Source organism: Poecilia reticulata, chromosome 5 (genome assembly GCF_904066995.2).
Source record: "Poecilia reticulata chromosome 5, P_reticulata-male-v2, whole genome shotgun sequence".
Taxonomy (NCBI): Eukaryota; Metazoa; Chordata; class Actinopteri; order Cyprinodontiformes; family Poeciliidae; genus Poecilia; species Poecilia reticulata.
In genome coordinates, this window is record NC_088834.1 from 29,258,411 (window position 1) to 29,277,046 (window position 18,636).

Genomic DNA, 18,636 nt, shown 5'->3' on the forward strand with positions numbered 1-18,636 from the left:
GGATGCTGTCTAGTTGTACTGATTTTTTATTTTTATTTTTTTGAGGGGGGATATATTTTTCATGATTTGCTTTTGCTTTTTATTATGATACGTAACCATAGCAACAGGGTGGCCTGAGGGAGCAGCTGATTAACATTTGAAAATCTTCAAATAATACCACAACTGAAGCCAGAAATCATAGAGATGTTGAAAAGGAGGCGTCATGGATGCAAAGAGGAGGAAGTTCAAACCGTCTCTTCCATCCATCGTAACCAGCAACGTGAAGGTGTTGGCTAACAAGATGGATGAACTTCAAGCGCTGACAGTAACTCACTGGAATACATTGTAATGTGTTTTACTGAGACAGGATTCCAACGTCTCCACGACAAGCTCCCTGACTATTAACCCTTTGCGTGTGACGTCATGATCTTCAGAACTCTGCCCAGTCCGCCGTGACGGACGTCAAAACATCCAATGTGCACCTTTGAAGCCTGTCAAAAAACATACGTCTGTAACCTAATATTGCTTCTATTTAGTTGATTTCACTTTAAAAATACTCATAGGATGCTGTGCAGTAGGCAGATGAGGATAGAAACCAAACTTGTCATTTTATTGTATAACTTTCAATGAGGAAAGATACGATGGTGATGGATATCAGCCGTCAATCACACAGACCGTCAGATATTGTTGTAATTGTGACTATGCTATGACAGTTTTTACAAGTTAAAAAGATTAATGTTCATATACTTTATAAGTAAGTATAATTAGAAATATATCAAACTTTGCTTTATGGTGCAAAGTACGTGTCAAACCATTAGTAACCATGGAGAAAATACTCCATCATCACGTAGCCTAGCATGTACGGAAAAAACTGGTTAGCATCTCGTCTTTTGCCCGTTTTTAAGGCTGCTCCGGTGTAAAGGGGAAACGTTGTTTATGACATGGTGACATAAATAACGTGGAGTAAATTTGGGCAAAATTGATAATCTGATCAACACATCAGGACGTAGGAGGTATGGGTCGGTTTCTAAGCTAGTTATTCCCAACTTTTGTAAATACTGCTATCTCTGAGCCCAAACCAAGTGTGTTACATTCACAGACAAACTAGCTTCACTCAATTAGAAGCCATGAATAAAATAACTTGGAAAAACAATTTCAGTCCCTCTGTTCAATTCTCCTGTCCCGCTCGTCCAACGTCAATCATGTCGCCTCAAGTGATCAAGTGTCATATAGTTGCAAAGGTCAATACGAGCAGATAAGAGATTTAAAGAGGAGCGGGAAAAGAAAACGAGGCGGATTAGCGGTGCTTGCGAAAAACAGATGGTGTCATCCACAGCATACTCTGCAGTCCAGACCATGAACTCTTGGCAGTAAGTTTCTGTCCATATTATTTACCGAAAGAGTTTGCCAGTGTTATTTTGGAAGCTGGTTACTTTCCACCTTCAGCTTTTGCCCAAAACTTACAGCGGGCCAGATTTGGCCCCCAAGCCTCGAGTTTGACACATAATGCATGAGATGTCAGCAGTTCCATTGTTGCTATGATACAAACACCACACACCCCAATGCCTTTGTGGCAATGTCTGGTGATTTTAAACGCCGTGCCGACGTTTCACCAGTTTGTCAGCTGCTGTTCCAGAGAAAACAAGACTTTGGATTTGTTTTATGCTAATGTCAAGGATGCGTATACCTCCAAACCAAAACCTCCTCTGGGGAAATCACTTCACAGTCTTGTTTTTCTCTGCTCTGAATATAAACCCCATGTAGAGGCAGGAGCTTCAGAAAATGATCCTGGAGATGCTGGCCTTCGTTTCTGACTGTTTGATAAGTAAAGCAAAGAAAGTAGCAGCTGAATCAGACACTGCGGAGGAGCGATCAGAGAAAAACAGAGAAAAACAGAAAAATGAGACATAAACTACAGAAAGAAACTAATACTTAAAACAAAACATATCACAGTTCTGTTTACTGTTTCCAATAAAACTCTTAGTTCAATTCAATAAATTCTGAATATAAATAGCTCACTTAGCTGATTTTCCTAACTTAGTTTTGTAATCTGTGTGAACTAATAATTCTCTTATTTACTACCGTTACTGTTCTAAAATCTAAACATTTTACAGCACCCTCCCCCCTCGATGAACAACTGTTCATTACTAAAAAACATTTCTAATCAATTTTTAGAGCACATATCGTCAGAGATTTTATATGTGTAATCTGATAAAAGCATAACAAGCACAGAACTGTAGGGAAGCCTATCATATCCCCATCAATATTTAAAAATGTTCTCAAAAAGATATAACTGAGAATGAGAGTTTTTCTGTTTTTCTCTGGAATGGTCTGTGTAGAAATGCATTTCTAACATGTCTGTGTTTTTGCCGTTTTGGATTTAGCTCACCACTGATTTCTCCTCTGCTTGTGATTGCAGCTTTTAGCCTCCACTGTACAGAACTGTATGTATTGATATGCTCTTTCTCTTTTTAGCTCTGCCAGTTTGAGAGCAGATGATGTTTTCCCTCTGAAATTTTATCAGGTGCATAAATAAAGTCGATCTATCGCCGAGCAGAATCCATTCCTCTGCCAGCTCCGGGACTTGACTGCTGCTCATCTGTTATCGTGGTGGATCATAATGGGATGCCTCGGAGGTGTAATTTGCTCCCGCTTGCCTCGTCAGTTTGGGCAGAAGTTGTGTGCCGATTTACATATAGGTTACAACAGTATGATGGATGGACTTAAAATGTGCCTGCTGGATTTACTGAAATCTCTGTCACTTGTTTTCCCTCCAGCCCTTATTCCCCATTAAATGCACATTTAGAACTCAGCCATTTTTCTCTCACACACACACACACACACACACACACGCACACACACGCGCACACACACACACACACACACACACACACACACGCACAGAGAATAAATCCCACATTTCATTGGTTCAACTCCTAGCTAAGACATTAAGCTGCTGTTGAACTGGTCATCTTATCTGTTAATGTTGGCATATCCTTAACATTGCCTTTTAGACTGCTATTATGCTGTGCTGCTGTTGTGAATAGTGTGTATGTGTAGGGATGAAATGCATAAGATATATTGCATCTCTATCTTGTCTAAGTTTTTGTTTCACAATCTGAGAATGAGAGTTTAATGCCGGACATATTCCCAACAGTAAACTAGTCAAATCATTTTTATCTGAACTTTACAGAGAGTAAGTTAAGCTGCCATCAGTTGAAGCTACTTTGAGCATTTGGCATGCCGAGTTGAGTGAATCGTTAAGAGTGCAGACTGAGTGTCCACATATTGCAATAAAAATGGATTAATGTTATCAGATCTTTGCAAGTAAATTTAGTATTACGGGGAGTATTATGTAAAAAGTATTATTAATTTTTTTTAGATATACATCATGTCATAATGTTACTCCCTGATCAAAGACATGCAGTGTTGCTTTGAGTCTTTCATGCATGTTTGTGATTATGTGATTATCTGGATTTTGTTTCTCACAGTTGAAGTGTACATAATATTGTTACACATAATGAACCAGGAGAAAGTAGCTGGAGAATATAATGAGCTCCATGCGGTGCACTATAGGCAGGAGGTGATGACTGGTAGTGATCACATTTCATTATCGCATATTTGCATCGTCAGAGGTTAACAACGTAATAAATCAATTTGCTTTGACAGCTTGTTTCCTCACCAGCAATAAAAGGCTTCGCCCTCCACTTAACAGAAAAACTCCTTCACTGCTTTTTCATCACTCCAACCGATCAGTAGCTGTTTGGTCCGGTCAGATACATTTTAGCAACAACAACATCCTCCTGACTGGGAATTTAAACTGGACCCATCTACATTGGAGCAGGTTTAGTTATCTATCACCTTAAAGTGTTAAAAATGAGCCTTTCATAACTGTTGGTTAGGGTTATAATCAAGAATTGTTTTAAGAATTTTTTTTGTTTTAAATCCTGAAGATGTAAAAAAAAAAAAAAAAAAAACGCTTTATGAAAATATTACAAATTTCAAATATGCCAAATGTTGGGGTTATTTACACAGCTTTGCTTGAGGCCAAAAGTATCCTTGTATCTTCAGTGGTAGTTTGACGTATTGACAGTAAAGCCGGACACGCTCCGTTTCATTTCCCATCACATAAAAACCTGCACAGCTTTAAGCTTTTCCACTGAGCTTAAAGTAAGTTCCTTTGGGATGTCTAAAGGCTGTACTGGACGTTTTTCCTACTCGGTTTAAAAATATCTTCTTTCAGTCTCTGCACTCTAGAATTTTTACATTTAGTAAACTGAACTGCATTAGTTGTCAAGTTCTCCTTAAATTTGCTTCCCTGTTTGAAAAGGGATGGACACATCTACACAGTTTTTCTTTTAGCAAGCAGTTCATTTATCTCCCATTTGTTCATCTTTGTGTCAGAATTTTTTTTTTTACAGTCTGTTAAAAATCTTTAAATAACCCCATACGAAGAAAAATAAACAAATATTACCAATTATATTATTTGAGTTTACATAAATTATTTTTACTCGGACCGCAAAGAAATTAATGCTAAGCAAACCACTGTGAATCAACCCACCAAAGTGCTCATATAAAGTCAAATGAACAAAATAATTTGCTCAAGTCCTTTAACTTTAACATTTCAAATGAATCAATATGTACATTTTAAATGTTTGCTTGAGGCCAAAAGTATCGACATTGATCACGAATAATGTTTACAAATATAAATACTTTAAAGCAGTGGTTCTTAACCTTTTTTGAGGTACCGAACCCCCCAGTTGCATATGCGCATTCACTGAACCCTTCTTATTCCACCCCCAACCGTCCCCCCCCCCCCCCCCCCCGACACACAAAATACTTTGCAGTATTCTGATTTAGTAATGTAATTATATTAGTTGTGTAACCACCCCCACACCACTAGAGGCAGTACCAACCCCAAAAAGATGCGACTGAGGAGCAGATTTAGACTATAGAATTTGGTAAAAACGGTGAGTTTTGCTGAAGTAATTAAAGACAAAAGTTCAAATCCATGCTGAGAGTGGAGCTCCTTCAATCAGGGCTCCTCCGCAGCTCTGATTGGCTAAGCAATATAACGTGATCCTCTGCAGCAAGTGATGGAAAAAGCGGCGCGTCACCACGACTTTACACAAGTGTGTCTTTACCTCCGCGGCAGAGGCTCCGCCGAACCCCTGAGACCGACTCACCGAACCCCTGGGGTTCAATCGAACCCAGGTTAAGAACCCCTGCTTTAAAGTTACTATTATCATGTTTCATGGTGGTTGAGTTGTGGACCCAAACTGAGAGAGGTACAGGCAGCTTGAAGAAAGTTTTAATAAAAAAAACAAAAAAACAACAACAGGGAGCCAGAGTCGAACAAAAAACAAACAGAAAATCAAACAGAAAATCTGAATCTAAGAAACTAAACTAGAGTTATAAGAAATAACTAGACACAAGAAATAAACAGTAAATTAGAATCGCTAATGAAGGACTGAACTAAAGTAAAATAAATATGACTGATTTAATTTAAAAAAAAAAAACAACCTAAGGAATACAGAATAAAGAAACCCAAAAACAACCCAGGACATAACAATTATTTTACCTAGTTTAAACTATTTAGAATTTAATCAATAAATAGTTTAACTGTTAACTTCATCAAATCCATCAGTTAAAAATTCAATGCAAAAAAAATGTTACAACCGTCAAACAGCAGATAGGCTAATAAGCTTTAATTTGTCTGTGTTTGCATGAGTGTAAGGTCGTGTTTCTGCTGTTTATCCTGCTGTTTGGGTGGAATTCTGAGTCACTGCTAGGCTGCATCACAAAAGCCTCGTAGAACATGATCCTCTGCAAACTAATTAGGCAGAATGTAGACCTGAACAATATGAAAATGCATTCGAGATCCTTTTTATCTCTGAATCTGCTCCAAGTTTACAGTCCGTGTTCTGGCATGATCAACGAAGCGTCGCCTGGGGAAAGGCATTTATAGACTTTCTAAAAATTCCTCCGTCAGATGCTAAAAAGCAACTGTCAGAAGAGCGCTTGTTTTCATCATTTAAGGATTTGTAATTTGCGCTTTCTAAAATAGCCAGCGACAAAAGCCTCGATTCTGTCAAACATCTGCAGCTTCATTGGCTGCTGTTTGTCACTTCCGCCGTGCTGTTTTTACCCAGCTGCGCCTTTATCTCCCCCAAAAACCTGGAGTGCAGAGCGCTTTCCCAGCTCCTTTGTAGGTGAAGAGATTCTCATTATCTGGATAATGAGAGTCGTGTACCGGCGACAAGCTCCCGACAAATAAAACGTTACTTTTTAAATTTTTTTTTTTTTTTTTTTTTTATGGCTACCAAATCTCTGTGACTCATCTCCATCACTGTTGATCAGCAGCAACGATGCCGAGATTGGGTTGGGTGGGATACGATGGGTTAATACCTTTCCTGTTGTTTAAAGGGTGCAATTTACTCTCTGTTGATTCAGTCTTAGCTGAAACGGATGCATAACCCAACGGTGAAGGAAAACCTTAGAGACTCAACAGCAGCTTTATGTAGACACATGTCAGAAGGATGCCGTTGTCCTAAATTAGGCAGGACTCAGGATGGGATTCTCAGGATGAGGAGACTGAGTAAAAAAAACATACGTAGAACAAAATATAAAATATGATCTGGCAGATTTTTTTTCCCCAAACAGAAAAACAGATATTATAAACAATACTAGTGCATAAATAAGAATATCATTCCAGTTATTATTTCTGATTACCTAATATTCTGTATACGTGCTAATGTACATCCACACATTTTACTTTGTTTCTGTAAATTTTGATGATTCTGGTTTGCAGCTATAAAGTCTTTTTTTAATTATTTGTAATATAAAGACATGTAGAATTTGTACTTTATAGTGATGCGATACTTGCTGGTGGTACCAAGTATCGGATCACTACGATGCGATACTGGGTACCACCTGAATTTCCTGGATTTTTTTCTGGAACAAAAAATTAGTGGTAACACTTTATTTGACGGGGTGTGCATAAGACTGACGTAACACTGTCATAAACATGAAGGAGTCTTTATGAATGTCTATGACTGTTGTCATGAGGAGTCATTCGGCAAATGATGACACTTTTAATGCAAAGTTGCTTTAAAAGTTGCAATTAAAGTCCATTACAACTGCCAACTTTGCATTGAACTGCCTCAAGCAGTTCAATGCAAAGATCTGCCTCACGCATATAATGCAAAATAATTATTTTGCATTATTATAATGCATAATAATTCAAAATCATTTGCATTATATTTTCAAAATAATGCAAATTTGGCACTTTTAATGGACTTTTAATCCAACTTTTAAAGCAACTTTGCATTAAAAGTGTCATCATTTACCGAATGACATTTCAAGACAGTCATAAACATTCATGTAGACTCCTTCATGTTTATGACAGTGTTATGTCAGTCTTATGCACACCCCGTCAAAGTGTTACCAAATTTGTTTCTGCAGTATGAGAAATTTAAAAGAGTTGAGTACAAGGAGCTTAAAAAAAAAAAAAAACGCTGTAATATAACAAATCCTGTCCTTCTCTTAAAATGCACAGAGCAGCTCCAAAGCGTTTCCTATTTGCCACGCTTAGTGGTTGTTAGGATTATAAATTGCAGCAGGATTGTGCAACAGGAGTGTTTTTGGTTTCATTTTCTTGGCCTGCTGCCACTGCAGACCTGCTTGTGTTCATAATCCATCATCAGCCGGATTGAGGGAGAATATGGAGGACCACCGAGGCACGTCACCGGAACCTCTGCAAACGTTGGGACGAAGAGCCGGGACATCTACTTCCTGGAATCTTTGACATCTGCTCACAGATGCGCTGCCCGGGCTGTTGAAGCGTTCGTCGTTCTGTGTTGTGCTTTTAATCCGTACAGGACGGAGCGGCTGCTGTGACCAGCCTGTACCGCAATGAACTTATAAGCACAGGACACTGGTCTAGATTTAGGCCCTCGCTGTCTAAGGGAGGGGATTATGGTGGCACCAAGGTTATGGTTATATAACGCTTCAGCAATGTTAATATCAAACCAAATCCTGCTAAAAATGACGTTTACTATTGAATGCTACAATGATTTCTAGCCAGTTAAGAAAGCAAAGCGCGTGAAAGAGCTGTAAATTCATAAACTTTTTATTACATTTCAGCCTTAAGACATAATGTAAGCAGAATTGGGTAGTAACTAGTTACATTTACTTGAGTAACTAAAATGTACTTTTAGGAGTCTTTTTACTACGCTGTACTTTTTACTGACTTGAGTAATTTTATTATGAAGTATCACTGCTCTTACTCAAGTAAAATGTCTGGATTCTCTACCTTCTGAATAAAAATAATGTTTTAACCAAAAATTCACCAGACACACACACCCAGCTGCAGTTTCTGTTAAAGTTTAAAAAAAATTATCTGGCAAAATATTTCTTTTGCCTAATTTTATTTTGTAATTGTGATATTTATGTAAATTATTTTCACTTTGATCTTTAAAATACCTAAATTTCCACATCATTTTATATTTTGGTCTGTCTGATGATGTAATCTTTTAATATTAAATGACTGAGGTTTTGATCAGTTACTCAGTTCTTGTGTCGCCTTTTTTACCAAATACTTTTTTACGCTCACTAGAGTAATCTCGTGGACGGATACTTTTTACTTTTACTTGAGTATAAATATGTGTAAGTAGGGCTACTCTTGTTTACCTGAGTATAATTTTTGACCTCTCCACCCACCTCTGCATATAAGAGCGTATTTCAAATGATATTTGTACAGTTTTTGTCCAGTAACATTTTTGTGCTCCCTGTGTCAGTCACTTTATCTTGTCTTCTGCTGATGCATGTTATTGCAGTTTTTTATTTTATTTTTTAAGCTTTGTGTGTGGGGCCAGATAAAATGCTTCCTAGGTCCATATTTTGCCCGGAGATTTTAGAGGTTAGCGTTACAATCATGTCATTTTGGGCAGCAAAAGTACAAACAAATATTTTCTCATTTACTTCCTGCAGAATTGTAAAGCTTAAAAAAAAGACTTGCATTTGGCTAACGGCATAAATTTCAAACTGTCAAGTAAATCTGGCTTGGAAAATATTTGGAAAATAAATGTTTTCGGTGTCTAAAAGGATGTTTTTTGTTTTTCCTCCTTTTTGATGCCTTTATCATGATCAGATGTTTATAGCTGTGGTCAAACTGTTTAAGTCGTCATCAGCTGTACTGCTGCTGGAGGATGTCCTGATTTGACCCCAATCCAATACTTGATAAAACCTCTCACCAGCAGCTGTTGGCTACATCTGGCTTTCCTGAAGAAAATCAGTAAACAGATCATGAAGAACGCCATGAGCCCTTGTTGCTGAGGCATCGAGAGACATGACAGCTACATCTGATGCAAGACATTCCACTGAAAAAGATAAATTACCGTAAATTTAATTGTAGCTCTTTGGTATGCAGTAGTGTTAGGATCTTAGTTTGTTTTGTAGTTTTAGTTTCATTATTATTCTGTGTGTGTTTCTTATTTTGGTTAAATCACCTTGTTCCTGTTTTTCATTAGTTCAGTCCTTTCTTTGTGATTCTAGTTTATTACATTTATTTCTTGTCTAGTTATTTTTAGTTACTCTGGTTTTATTAAGTTCAGTTAGCTTTACTGTTAGATTTGTCTCCCCCCCCCGATCCCAAAGCCTTTCTGCAACACCAGTTCCACCACACGGTGCTCTAAGGTGCGATTAGATCCAAGAATCTTTGACTTTATCTCACTGATGAGCAGCTTTTCCTCCATAAATAATTATGTCTTATTCTAAACAACTGATGCAAATGAAAGATTTCCCACTCTTCCAGTCGATAACAGACAGAAACGGATGGTTTCATATTAAGCACCATTGGTTAGTTGTATCCTGTCCACATAACAGTGTAAACTACTGCTTTAATGTGGATTAAAATGTGACTATCTGATCAAAACCCTTTAAAAAAAATGTCATCTTTGAAAAGAAACTTGCTCATCCAGCACAAGTCTCAGATCTGGAACTCCTCAGTGGTTCACACGACGCAGGATCTATGACCAGTGTCTCCCTTAGCTTCACATTTTATTCAGCAACATTACCAAGACGAAAAAACTCAGTATTAATAATAATACTCTAAAACGCAACATCCATCCACATTCATCCAACCACCAGACCAGCTCAAAACTCACTTCATCGCCCTAACATCTCCTGCCGTGTTCAGACGCTGCCGCCACTCAAGCAGTCCTGTCCACTCCTTTATTATTTTGTGTGAAACAAACTGAATTTATTTTGAAGACCGTGTCCTGTCTTGATTTAGCTTGTGGGTCAGAAGACTTCCTGAAAACACAACACTTACAAACATACAAAAGTAAAGAGAGAGAACATAGATGAGTGTTGACAATTCACTGATCAAAATCTCATAGAAGGGGAGAGACTGATGTTCCTTCCTGTTGCTCCTCCAGGCTGATTACAGAAATAAGACAGTCACTGGAGTCTCACATGAGGAACTGCTTTTGACCCTCATAGAGGCTTTCTAGTTTTTGTCCTCTGTTTTACCACATGAAGGAGTTACAGTGAAGTTTTTCTGACCATTGACAGGAGCACCGTAGTTTTAAAACCATTGCAGTCTTACTTGTGCTGTGAACAGTCTATCTGACATATTATCATGCAGACATGTCTCAGGAATTACCTTACACTGTGGCTTATTTGGAACTTCTTCATGGTTACTAAAACACCCCAGGATGTTTGTAGCTCTACAAACTGGTCCGAAAAATTATCAAAAATGTCCTGTTTTCTTAAAATCTAGACGCTACCTCCAGCATTCCCAAACATATACATGTACATATACATCTCTGGAAAAATTTAAGAGACCACTTAAAATGACCAGTTTGTTTGATTTTATTTTGTATAGGTATATGTTTGAGCAAAATGAGCATTGTTCTATTATTCTATGAACTACTGACATGTCTCTGAAATTCCAAGCAAAAATTTAGTATTTACTTGCAGAAAATGAGAAATGGTCAAATGATGCAGTGCTTTCAGACCTCAAATAAGGCAAAGAAAACAAGGTTCATATTCATTTAGAAACAACAATACAAAAGTATTCACCCAGGAAGAGTTCAAAAATCAATATTTGGTGGCATAAGCTGGAGGTTTTCAATGGGGTTCAGTGTGGTGGGCTCTTCATTTTTTCCAAAACTGTCATCAATTAGCCTAAATTGCAGTGACAGACATACATAATGTTCGTTTCCATGGGTTACTGTGTTAAATTTAGTCAGTTAAAGACATTGAAATTTACCATAAGGTATATCCTAATTCAAAAATACCGTATTGATCCCAAAGGGAAATTAAATGTTGTAACTAATTTATTAAAATTTTTCAGAGTTAATGTACAAAGTGATGACTGTTGGTCAGGAAAGCTCTCTCTCTCTCTCTCTCTCTCTCTCTCTCTCTCTCTCTCTCTCTCTCTCTCTCTCTCTCTCTCTCTCTCTCTCTCTCTCTCTCTCTCTCTCTCTCTATCTCTCTCTCTTTCTCTCTCTCTCTAGTTCCTCATTACGTTGACCATCCTGGCTGACTCAACCTGTTGTGATAATGCACATATGAAAGCTCCCACTCATGATTTGAAGCTGTTAAAATGCTGCAGGCAGCAGATTGAAATAATCTTTCTCTGCTGAGTGGCAGTCAGCGCTCTGCCCTCCTCAGCATCAACCTCCTCGTGACTCATGATGGACCCGTGTGTTACATTCTGACATATGTTGCCGTTTTCTTGGCCATAATAAAATATGCATTAAAGTGTTTTGCTCTTATTCTGTTGCAGACGACACGCCTCATTACCCGCTCGGGTCTTTGAGATCCACCAGAACCTCTTTGACCCCCTGTGTACAACAAGTTACCCCTGCCTGAAATGGAAGTCTGCATCCTTTGGGTAAATTCAAGATTTTTTATTTTATTTCTTTTATTCACTTTCTCGACCAGAGGTGTCAAACTCATTTTCATTTTGGGCCTTATCTAAAATCTGAATGTTCTTAAAGGGCCGGTTGTGCCAGAATATATTGATAAAATCAATTAAGCTGTTAAAATACTTTTCCTACAGGAACAGTATAAATAGCTGTTCCTACAGGATTTTGTGATTCATTTAGTGTTTTTTTTTTTACATTTGGTGATGAATATTTAGAAATGTTTGTAAGGAATTTGTATCATATTTGTGCTAATGCATGATGTTAAATGTGACTCTTGAACACTCGCCATATCAGTTCAATGTTTTTGACCAATTTTGAGAAAATTTGCAGTAAAATCAGAAAAGAAAGTGGAAATTGGCTTTTGTGTGAATTTTACAGATTTGTGAAAAACTGGAAAGACTTATTGATGTAATTTGGAGTCTAGAGGGCCACACAAAAGGCTAAGGCGGGCCACATTTGACCTCCAAGCCTTGAGTTTGACACCTGTGTTCTAGACTATTTCAGTTTTCTGCCAGTTTCTGCCAAACATTAGGCAAGTTTTTATATTTTAGTTCTAGTTTGCAACCATTTAATGGGATTTCTAAGCCATTTTTCTACTATGAAACTGAATAGTATTCCTACTATTCTATTTTGTCACATTAAAACCACAAACTTCAAAATATTCAGTTAGGATGTGATAAACCAACATAAAAAGATGCATAAAGTGGAAGGTTAATGAGCAACGGTTGTCAAAGTTACCTTCAAAGAAAAACCAACAAACAGCAGCATGTTTTTTAAAAATTTTATTTATTAAGCCCTCTTACTCAACTCTTTTCAGAAGTTACCTAGTTTCTAAATAGCATCCATCTGTATGTCATAAAATCTAAGCGTAAATGCAGCTATTCCATTTCCGGCCACAGAGGTTTATTAGAGAACATCATGAAAACCAAGGAACACAGCAGATAGGCCAAGGAGAAAGAGAAGATTAGAGCAGCTGAAGCACATTTCATCATCATCATCAATTTAATTTATAGCGCACTTTTCATTAATAAAAATCTCAAAGTGCTACATTGTGCAGCTAAAAACAGATAAAACCTACAATCAAAAACAATTAAAAAAAAGAGTCATTTAAAAGTGGAGTAGGCTTGTCTAAAAAGAAAAGTTTTCAAGCCAGTTTTTGGACAATAGTGCAGCTTTGAAAGTCTCCTTAAGACTGCTGAGCAGAGTTATATCCAGGACGTTTTTTAAGGGTGTCACATAGTGCTGTTAGTTTCTGTTGTTTTTAAAATGCCGCACGTGTCAAACATTGTTGAAATTGGCCTCTGTCTCTTTAAGAAGCTCCTGCTCTTTCCAACACTCCGCCTTTAGCACGTCGTCATAACAACGTTTCTCATTATGCGGTTAGCAGGCTTTCTTAGGAGAGCAGTTCCACTCCTAACAGACGTGTAGCTCCACCAGGTGTTTGCTAATTGCTGCTGCCACTAGTCTGGTGGAGCCGAGTGGGGAGGAGAGGGGAGCAATCGTGGGAGACTGAAGCTCCAGTGGAGGTGCTTTGTGGAAATAGGTGGCACTTTATGAGAACATCCCTAATGGTTGCTATGGGAGATTCAAGGATTTCTGAAACATGCATGGAAGAAGGAAAGCAGGGCTCCAGATGTGTTTTTGATGAAGGAATAACATTATTGCATGATCCATAGCTCAAAAAGGTCAATTTTATATTACACACCCCATTACCTTAAAGTTAATATTTAACTGTAAGGGGCCACAACATGAAGGTCAAAATTAATAAAACAAAAAAAAATCTGCTTTCTTAAATTATTATTAGTATATGTGTCTGAATAGAGTGACAGTTCCAACCTCATGGTAAAAAATATTTTCCATTAAAAAAAGTTTTTGTTTATTTTAATAATTATTATTCCAACAGATTATTTCAGCAGCACTTGTCTTCCTAATCACAACAGGACCAGCTGTAATTGATTGTATGCGTAAAATTATTATTGGCCATGTTGATAAAATATTCAAATGTTAGAGGCCACCACCATATTATCTGCAATTAAACAGACAAATTTGAGGCATGCAAGTAAACAGTCTTATATAATGTCCTGCCTGAGGCACGTCTGCTAGTTTAACAGTTTTTGTGAACTCTCATAATGTTGCGTCTAATTAGTATATCAAGGACCTTCAGGAACATACATATGGATGCTGTTGAAGCAGGTACATCCCTTCATAAACGACTCCAAACAGGATTTTAGAGGATTACCACGTCGCCAAATATTCTAACCCCAAATCAAAGCAACAACCGGGCTCTGTCAGTTTTGACCTTCGGCGGTTCTTTTATTGTGCAAACTCTCTGATTCGTGCCATTGGGGCAGCACAAAATCAAATATGAAATCAGAGGTTATGTGTTCAATAATTAATGCCTCTCTCTACTGTCTGCCGTCTGAGGGGGGAAAAAAGGTCAGGCTTTTACACACTCAGCTCATGCTTGACTGGCTGCAGGGTTGCATAGGCTTCACTGAACTTCGGTCAGAGGTTTACAGACAACTCTCCACTCTGGTTTGGGCTTTGATGTCCACGCTCACGTGAGTGTTGTTGAGGATGTCTGCTCTGTGTCCAGAGCGATCAGTGATGGGTTTTTAGAAGGGAGGGTGAGAGGTGTTTCTGAACTCCCGCCCCGCCCCACGCCTCCCTACCTCCCACTGCTGCTGGCACCTAATCATCAGGGCGGGTGCTGCACTGTCAGACGCTGTTAGTTCCTGACATGGGAGCAATTTAACATATCACAGCACAATCTGAATTAAAGTAAAATTCAATTTCTAGCTATGAACAGGACTCTGAGTAGAAAATGTGACATTATGCTGACGCTTACCCAAAATAACCTTTCCTACGTAGATAGGATAAGATGTTTTTTTGGGTGTAATTTTTTATTTAATTTTTTTTAACTTTTGGGTGCTTTCAGTAGCCTGGCTACTTTCTCATGGCTGTTTTCTCTACTTGGACCAGGTCCGTCCTTTATAGGGAACTGTGTTGGATTGAAATCACAAACTCAGAAATCACAACAAAACAGATCCTCCTTGCAATAGCTCTACCTAAGCTATGTCCACCATGCCTCTCGTGGTTTGTTTGCTTGGAGCCCTAATAAATCCATCGCTGTGGTGATGGGCGGATAGTTTATGAATAATCTAATCACCAGTAATTGATGTAATTCTGTACTCTGGAGATAAAACTGATGTGATTTGTCTGGATCTGACCAGATGTGGGCAGAGTACACAATTATTTGACCCAAGTAAGAGTAGCGATACTTCAACATATTTTTACTCAAGTAAAAAGTAGCCGTCCAAGAAATTACTCTGGTAAGAGTGAAAAAGTATTTGGTAAAAAGTCTACTCAAGTACTGAGTAACTGATCAAATTATCAATAATTTAATATGCAAAAATGACATCATCGGACGGACCAAAAAGTGAAATTGTGAGGAAATGTTGGTGTTTTACGGTTGAAAATGACAATAAGTAACAAAAAAAAAAAAAAAGAAAATCAGGCAAAATAAAAAACATTTTTTAATTAAAAAAAACTTTACCAAAAACATCAGGTGTGTGGCTGTGTCTGGTGAATTTTTGGTTAAAACATGTTTGTTCTTCATTCAGTGGGTTGAGAATCCAGAAATGTTACTGATGCTGTATGGCCCACGATGGGTCTTTTACAATGTTTTTAATCATAGTAGTGCTATATTGTGAAAGATTGGGGAACAGACATTAGAACAGGCCCTATATAATATAATATAATGGTCTACTTTTTTATAGGTGCTCTGTGAATTTGCGCTGTTGCTATTCAATCAATAGTCTCACTGCATTAGCCCAGCTCTCTGTGGAGAAGAATCTGACTAAACCATTCCTGACTTCAGTCACAGTCATTCAGAAATTTGCTTCTCACAAAAATAGAAGGGCAAAGTTTATGTTCAAAAACCAGAACACTACATGGCATTATAATGTTGCTTTAGCTGTTTTCAGTCATGTGAGCACACAGGTATATTTACATGTATTTTGAAGTCATAGCGCCTCCTGGAGAAAACTATACCCACTACCACTGACAGTTCTTGTTTTTGTCTTACAGACATAATGTATGCTCTAGAAGTGATTATTTATTAATGTATAATTTTGAGAGACACAGATTAACATAATGTGAAATAGACCAATAAAGATTTATCAGACCATTCCACTCTTCATTTCAAATTGCATTTGGATATTAGCCATACAAAAACATTATGGATACTTACTATAAGTATGCTAAATAATCCTGTCTTCAAACAAGAACCTGAAAAGATATTTGAATAATAATGATGTAGTGTAATCCCAGCAATATTGTGGGATGCGGCCAAGGTAATCCCAGGGGCTTTATAATAGCTGAAACAGCTTTTTCTAATAAGATAAAAGTTCAGGGACTCTTTGACCTGCAAAACAAACTTTTAAATTTACAACAACGTGAAAAAACACAGAAACTCACAATTACTTTTACAAATGAGGCAATTAAAACAGGAAATTGATCCAGTGAGGAAGTGGAGGAACAAAACTTTGATTTAAAAGACAGAAGTTCTACGAGGTGGGTTCCTGGTTTGGAGGCTGGAGGCGAAAACACCAGTCAGATGCCACTGTTTATAAGATAAAAGACCCCATTACCAAAAAAGTCACATTTGATTTAAAAGTAATAGAAAAAAAGAAAAATTGTGTCCATCCTTATGTGAGCCTCGCCACTTGATGTTTGTGGAGATAATAACTTCCTAAACCAGCTGGATCTCCCATCTCTGGGTAGATTGCATAATGAGAAACTGATTAAACCAATCTCATCCCTGGAATAGACTTATCTCCTCATTAAAACCAAGTAAATCCCGGGGGAATGGTTAAAGTCATGTAGCAAACAACTAACATCAATGATGGCTAATTCCTTTAACTTTGTTTTACCCCCATCTTGGAGGGAGGCCACTATTTCTGAGATATTTCTGTGGGGGGGATTTGACAAAAAGTGGGTCTTACAGGACAAATAGTGTTTTGAACCAGGATTGTAAAATAAATGCTGTTGTTTTGGTTAAAAGGATGGAGGAAATATTGCGCCTTTTTGACCAATGAATATTAACCTGAGTTAATCTTCATTGATCAAACCCAAGATAATATTCGTACAACAGAACAAGGAGAAACCAAACAGCTATGTTGCTAGTTTGGATGCGGTCAAAGCCTTTGATTCTTGATTCTTTGATTCTTTATAAAGTTCTGTGAAAATGTATTTGGTTTCCATGCCGATTTTATTAACAGCACAAGAACATTATGCATGTCCTACTGCAAGAATTCAAGTTAACCAGAGCCTCTCTGGAACGTTTACGTCGGGGATGTTGCCATGGCTACCCGGACAGCGCAGGGTTTCTTAGCTTGTTTACTCTAAACACCAAAGAAAAGTCAAGACTTGGATTTTATTTTCCACACAACGGCTAAACTTAAAACCTTAAATATATCAAAAGCTAATAGATGTATCCTAATGACGGCAAGTAAGAAAGCTGTAACTAAGGTAACTAAGCAATGGCTTGGCAGAGAACCCCCTACTACCAAACACTATTGTCTGATGTATTGTTAATAATATTCAGAGCATGGAGCATTTGACCTTTAAATTCTTTAACGAGAAGAAAAGGGAAAGGCTTTCTGGGAAAAATGGGACACGCACCGTATGGTAAGAGGTGACAACATGTCATTACTGTGACGCTTCTTCTTCTTGTTATGATCTTGTTATTCTTGGTTTTTAAGATTTCTTGCTTAACCCCAAAATGTTCTACTATATGTGTATATATTCCCTTGTAATTATTGTCTTTTACTTTTCTGTTGTTTTATAATGTAAAATGTTCTGATGAGAGAAAAAAAAAATAAAAATAATGACAAAGTAAACCCCTTAATTTAGAAATATTACCTACAACATAGAACGACGGTTGCAAGAGTTCGTCCCTCATTTGGTGGGTGGCCAGTTCAATTTCCACTCTGTCCGCCTTTGTCGTGTTCTCGGGCAAGACATTTCATCCACTTTGCTATTGTGAAACATTTTGGGGTCCTCTGAACTTCATAAAGCGCTACCCAAGTACAAGCCATTAACCATAAACTGTCATGACATATCTTTGTATGGATCCGAATGCAGCAGGCTTGAGATGTCATGAAGAATAAAGACTATAGTACAAAAGATGAAGAGCAAAAGACTTACAGAAAGCACAAGAAGACAAGGAATCCAAAGAAGAAGACAAACCATAAATCTGGGAGGAAAGGATGGCATGGAATGGACTGGAAAAATAACCGGAGTAGACGAGAGAAACCGGCAAGGAGTGACTGAGAATAAGGTGCTTAAGTACTGGGAGGTTGAATGCTGGAAAAAGATCTGGGCAGGTGAACTAACTGATGGCAGGTGTGAGTGAAGAGAGAGGAAGTGGCACAGGGCATGAGGAAGAGCACAGAGGGGACTAAAGAATAATAAATGCAAAAAATAAACCAGAATCAGTTAGAAAGAACTGAACTGAAGAAGAACAGGAATAAGACTGATCTAATCAAAATAAGAAACTATCAAAATAACAACAAACCTAGAATGAAATCAAACTCCAAAGCAACTCAACAACCTGGGTATGCCAACATAAACTGGTTGTGCTTTGATGGAAAGATAATTTGTTGTGGTTACTTATTTGTATGTACTATCTTTGTTTTACCTGAACTTTCTTAACTTT

General features: G+C 37.7%; 1 protein-coding gene across 7 annotated transcripts in view; it reads left to right on the forward strand.

Moving 5' to 3' along the window:
* iqsec1b (IQ motif and Sec7 domain ArfGEF 1b) overlaps positions 1–18,636 on the forward strand; it is a 77,012-nt gene that overhangs the window by 3,053 nt on the left and 55,323 nt on the right. For 5 of the 7 annotated variants that reach the window (XR_014087665.1, XM_008410363.3, XM_081607443.1 and 2 more), the window contains exon 2: positions 11,774–11,881. Coding sequence is in view for 5 of the 7 variants with exons in the window: in XM_008410363.3 (XP_008408585.2) it covers positions 11,774–11,881 (108 nt within the window). In the remaining 2 variants the exon portion in view is untranslated. Of the gene's footprint in view, positions 1–11,773; positions 11,882–17,260; positions 17,448–17,470; positions 17,607–18,636 lie in introns of those variants that run through there. The other 2 variants (XM_081607441.1, XM_081607438.1) reach the window with 2 other exon arrangements.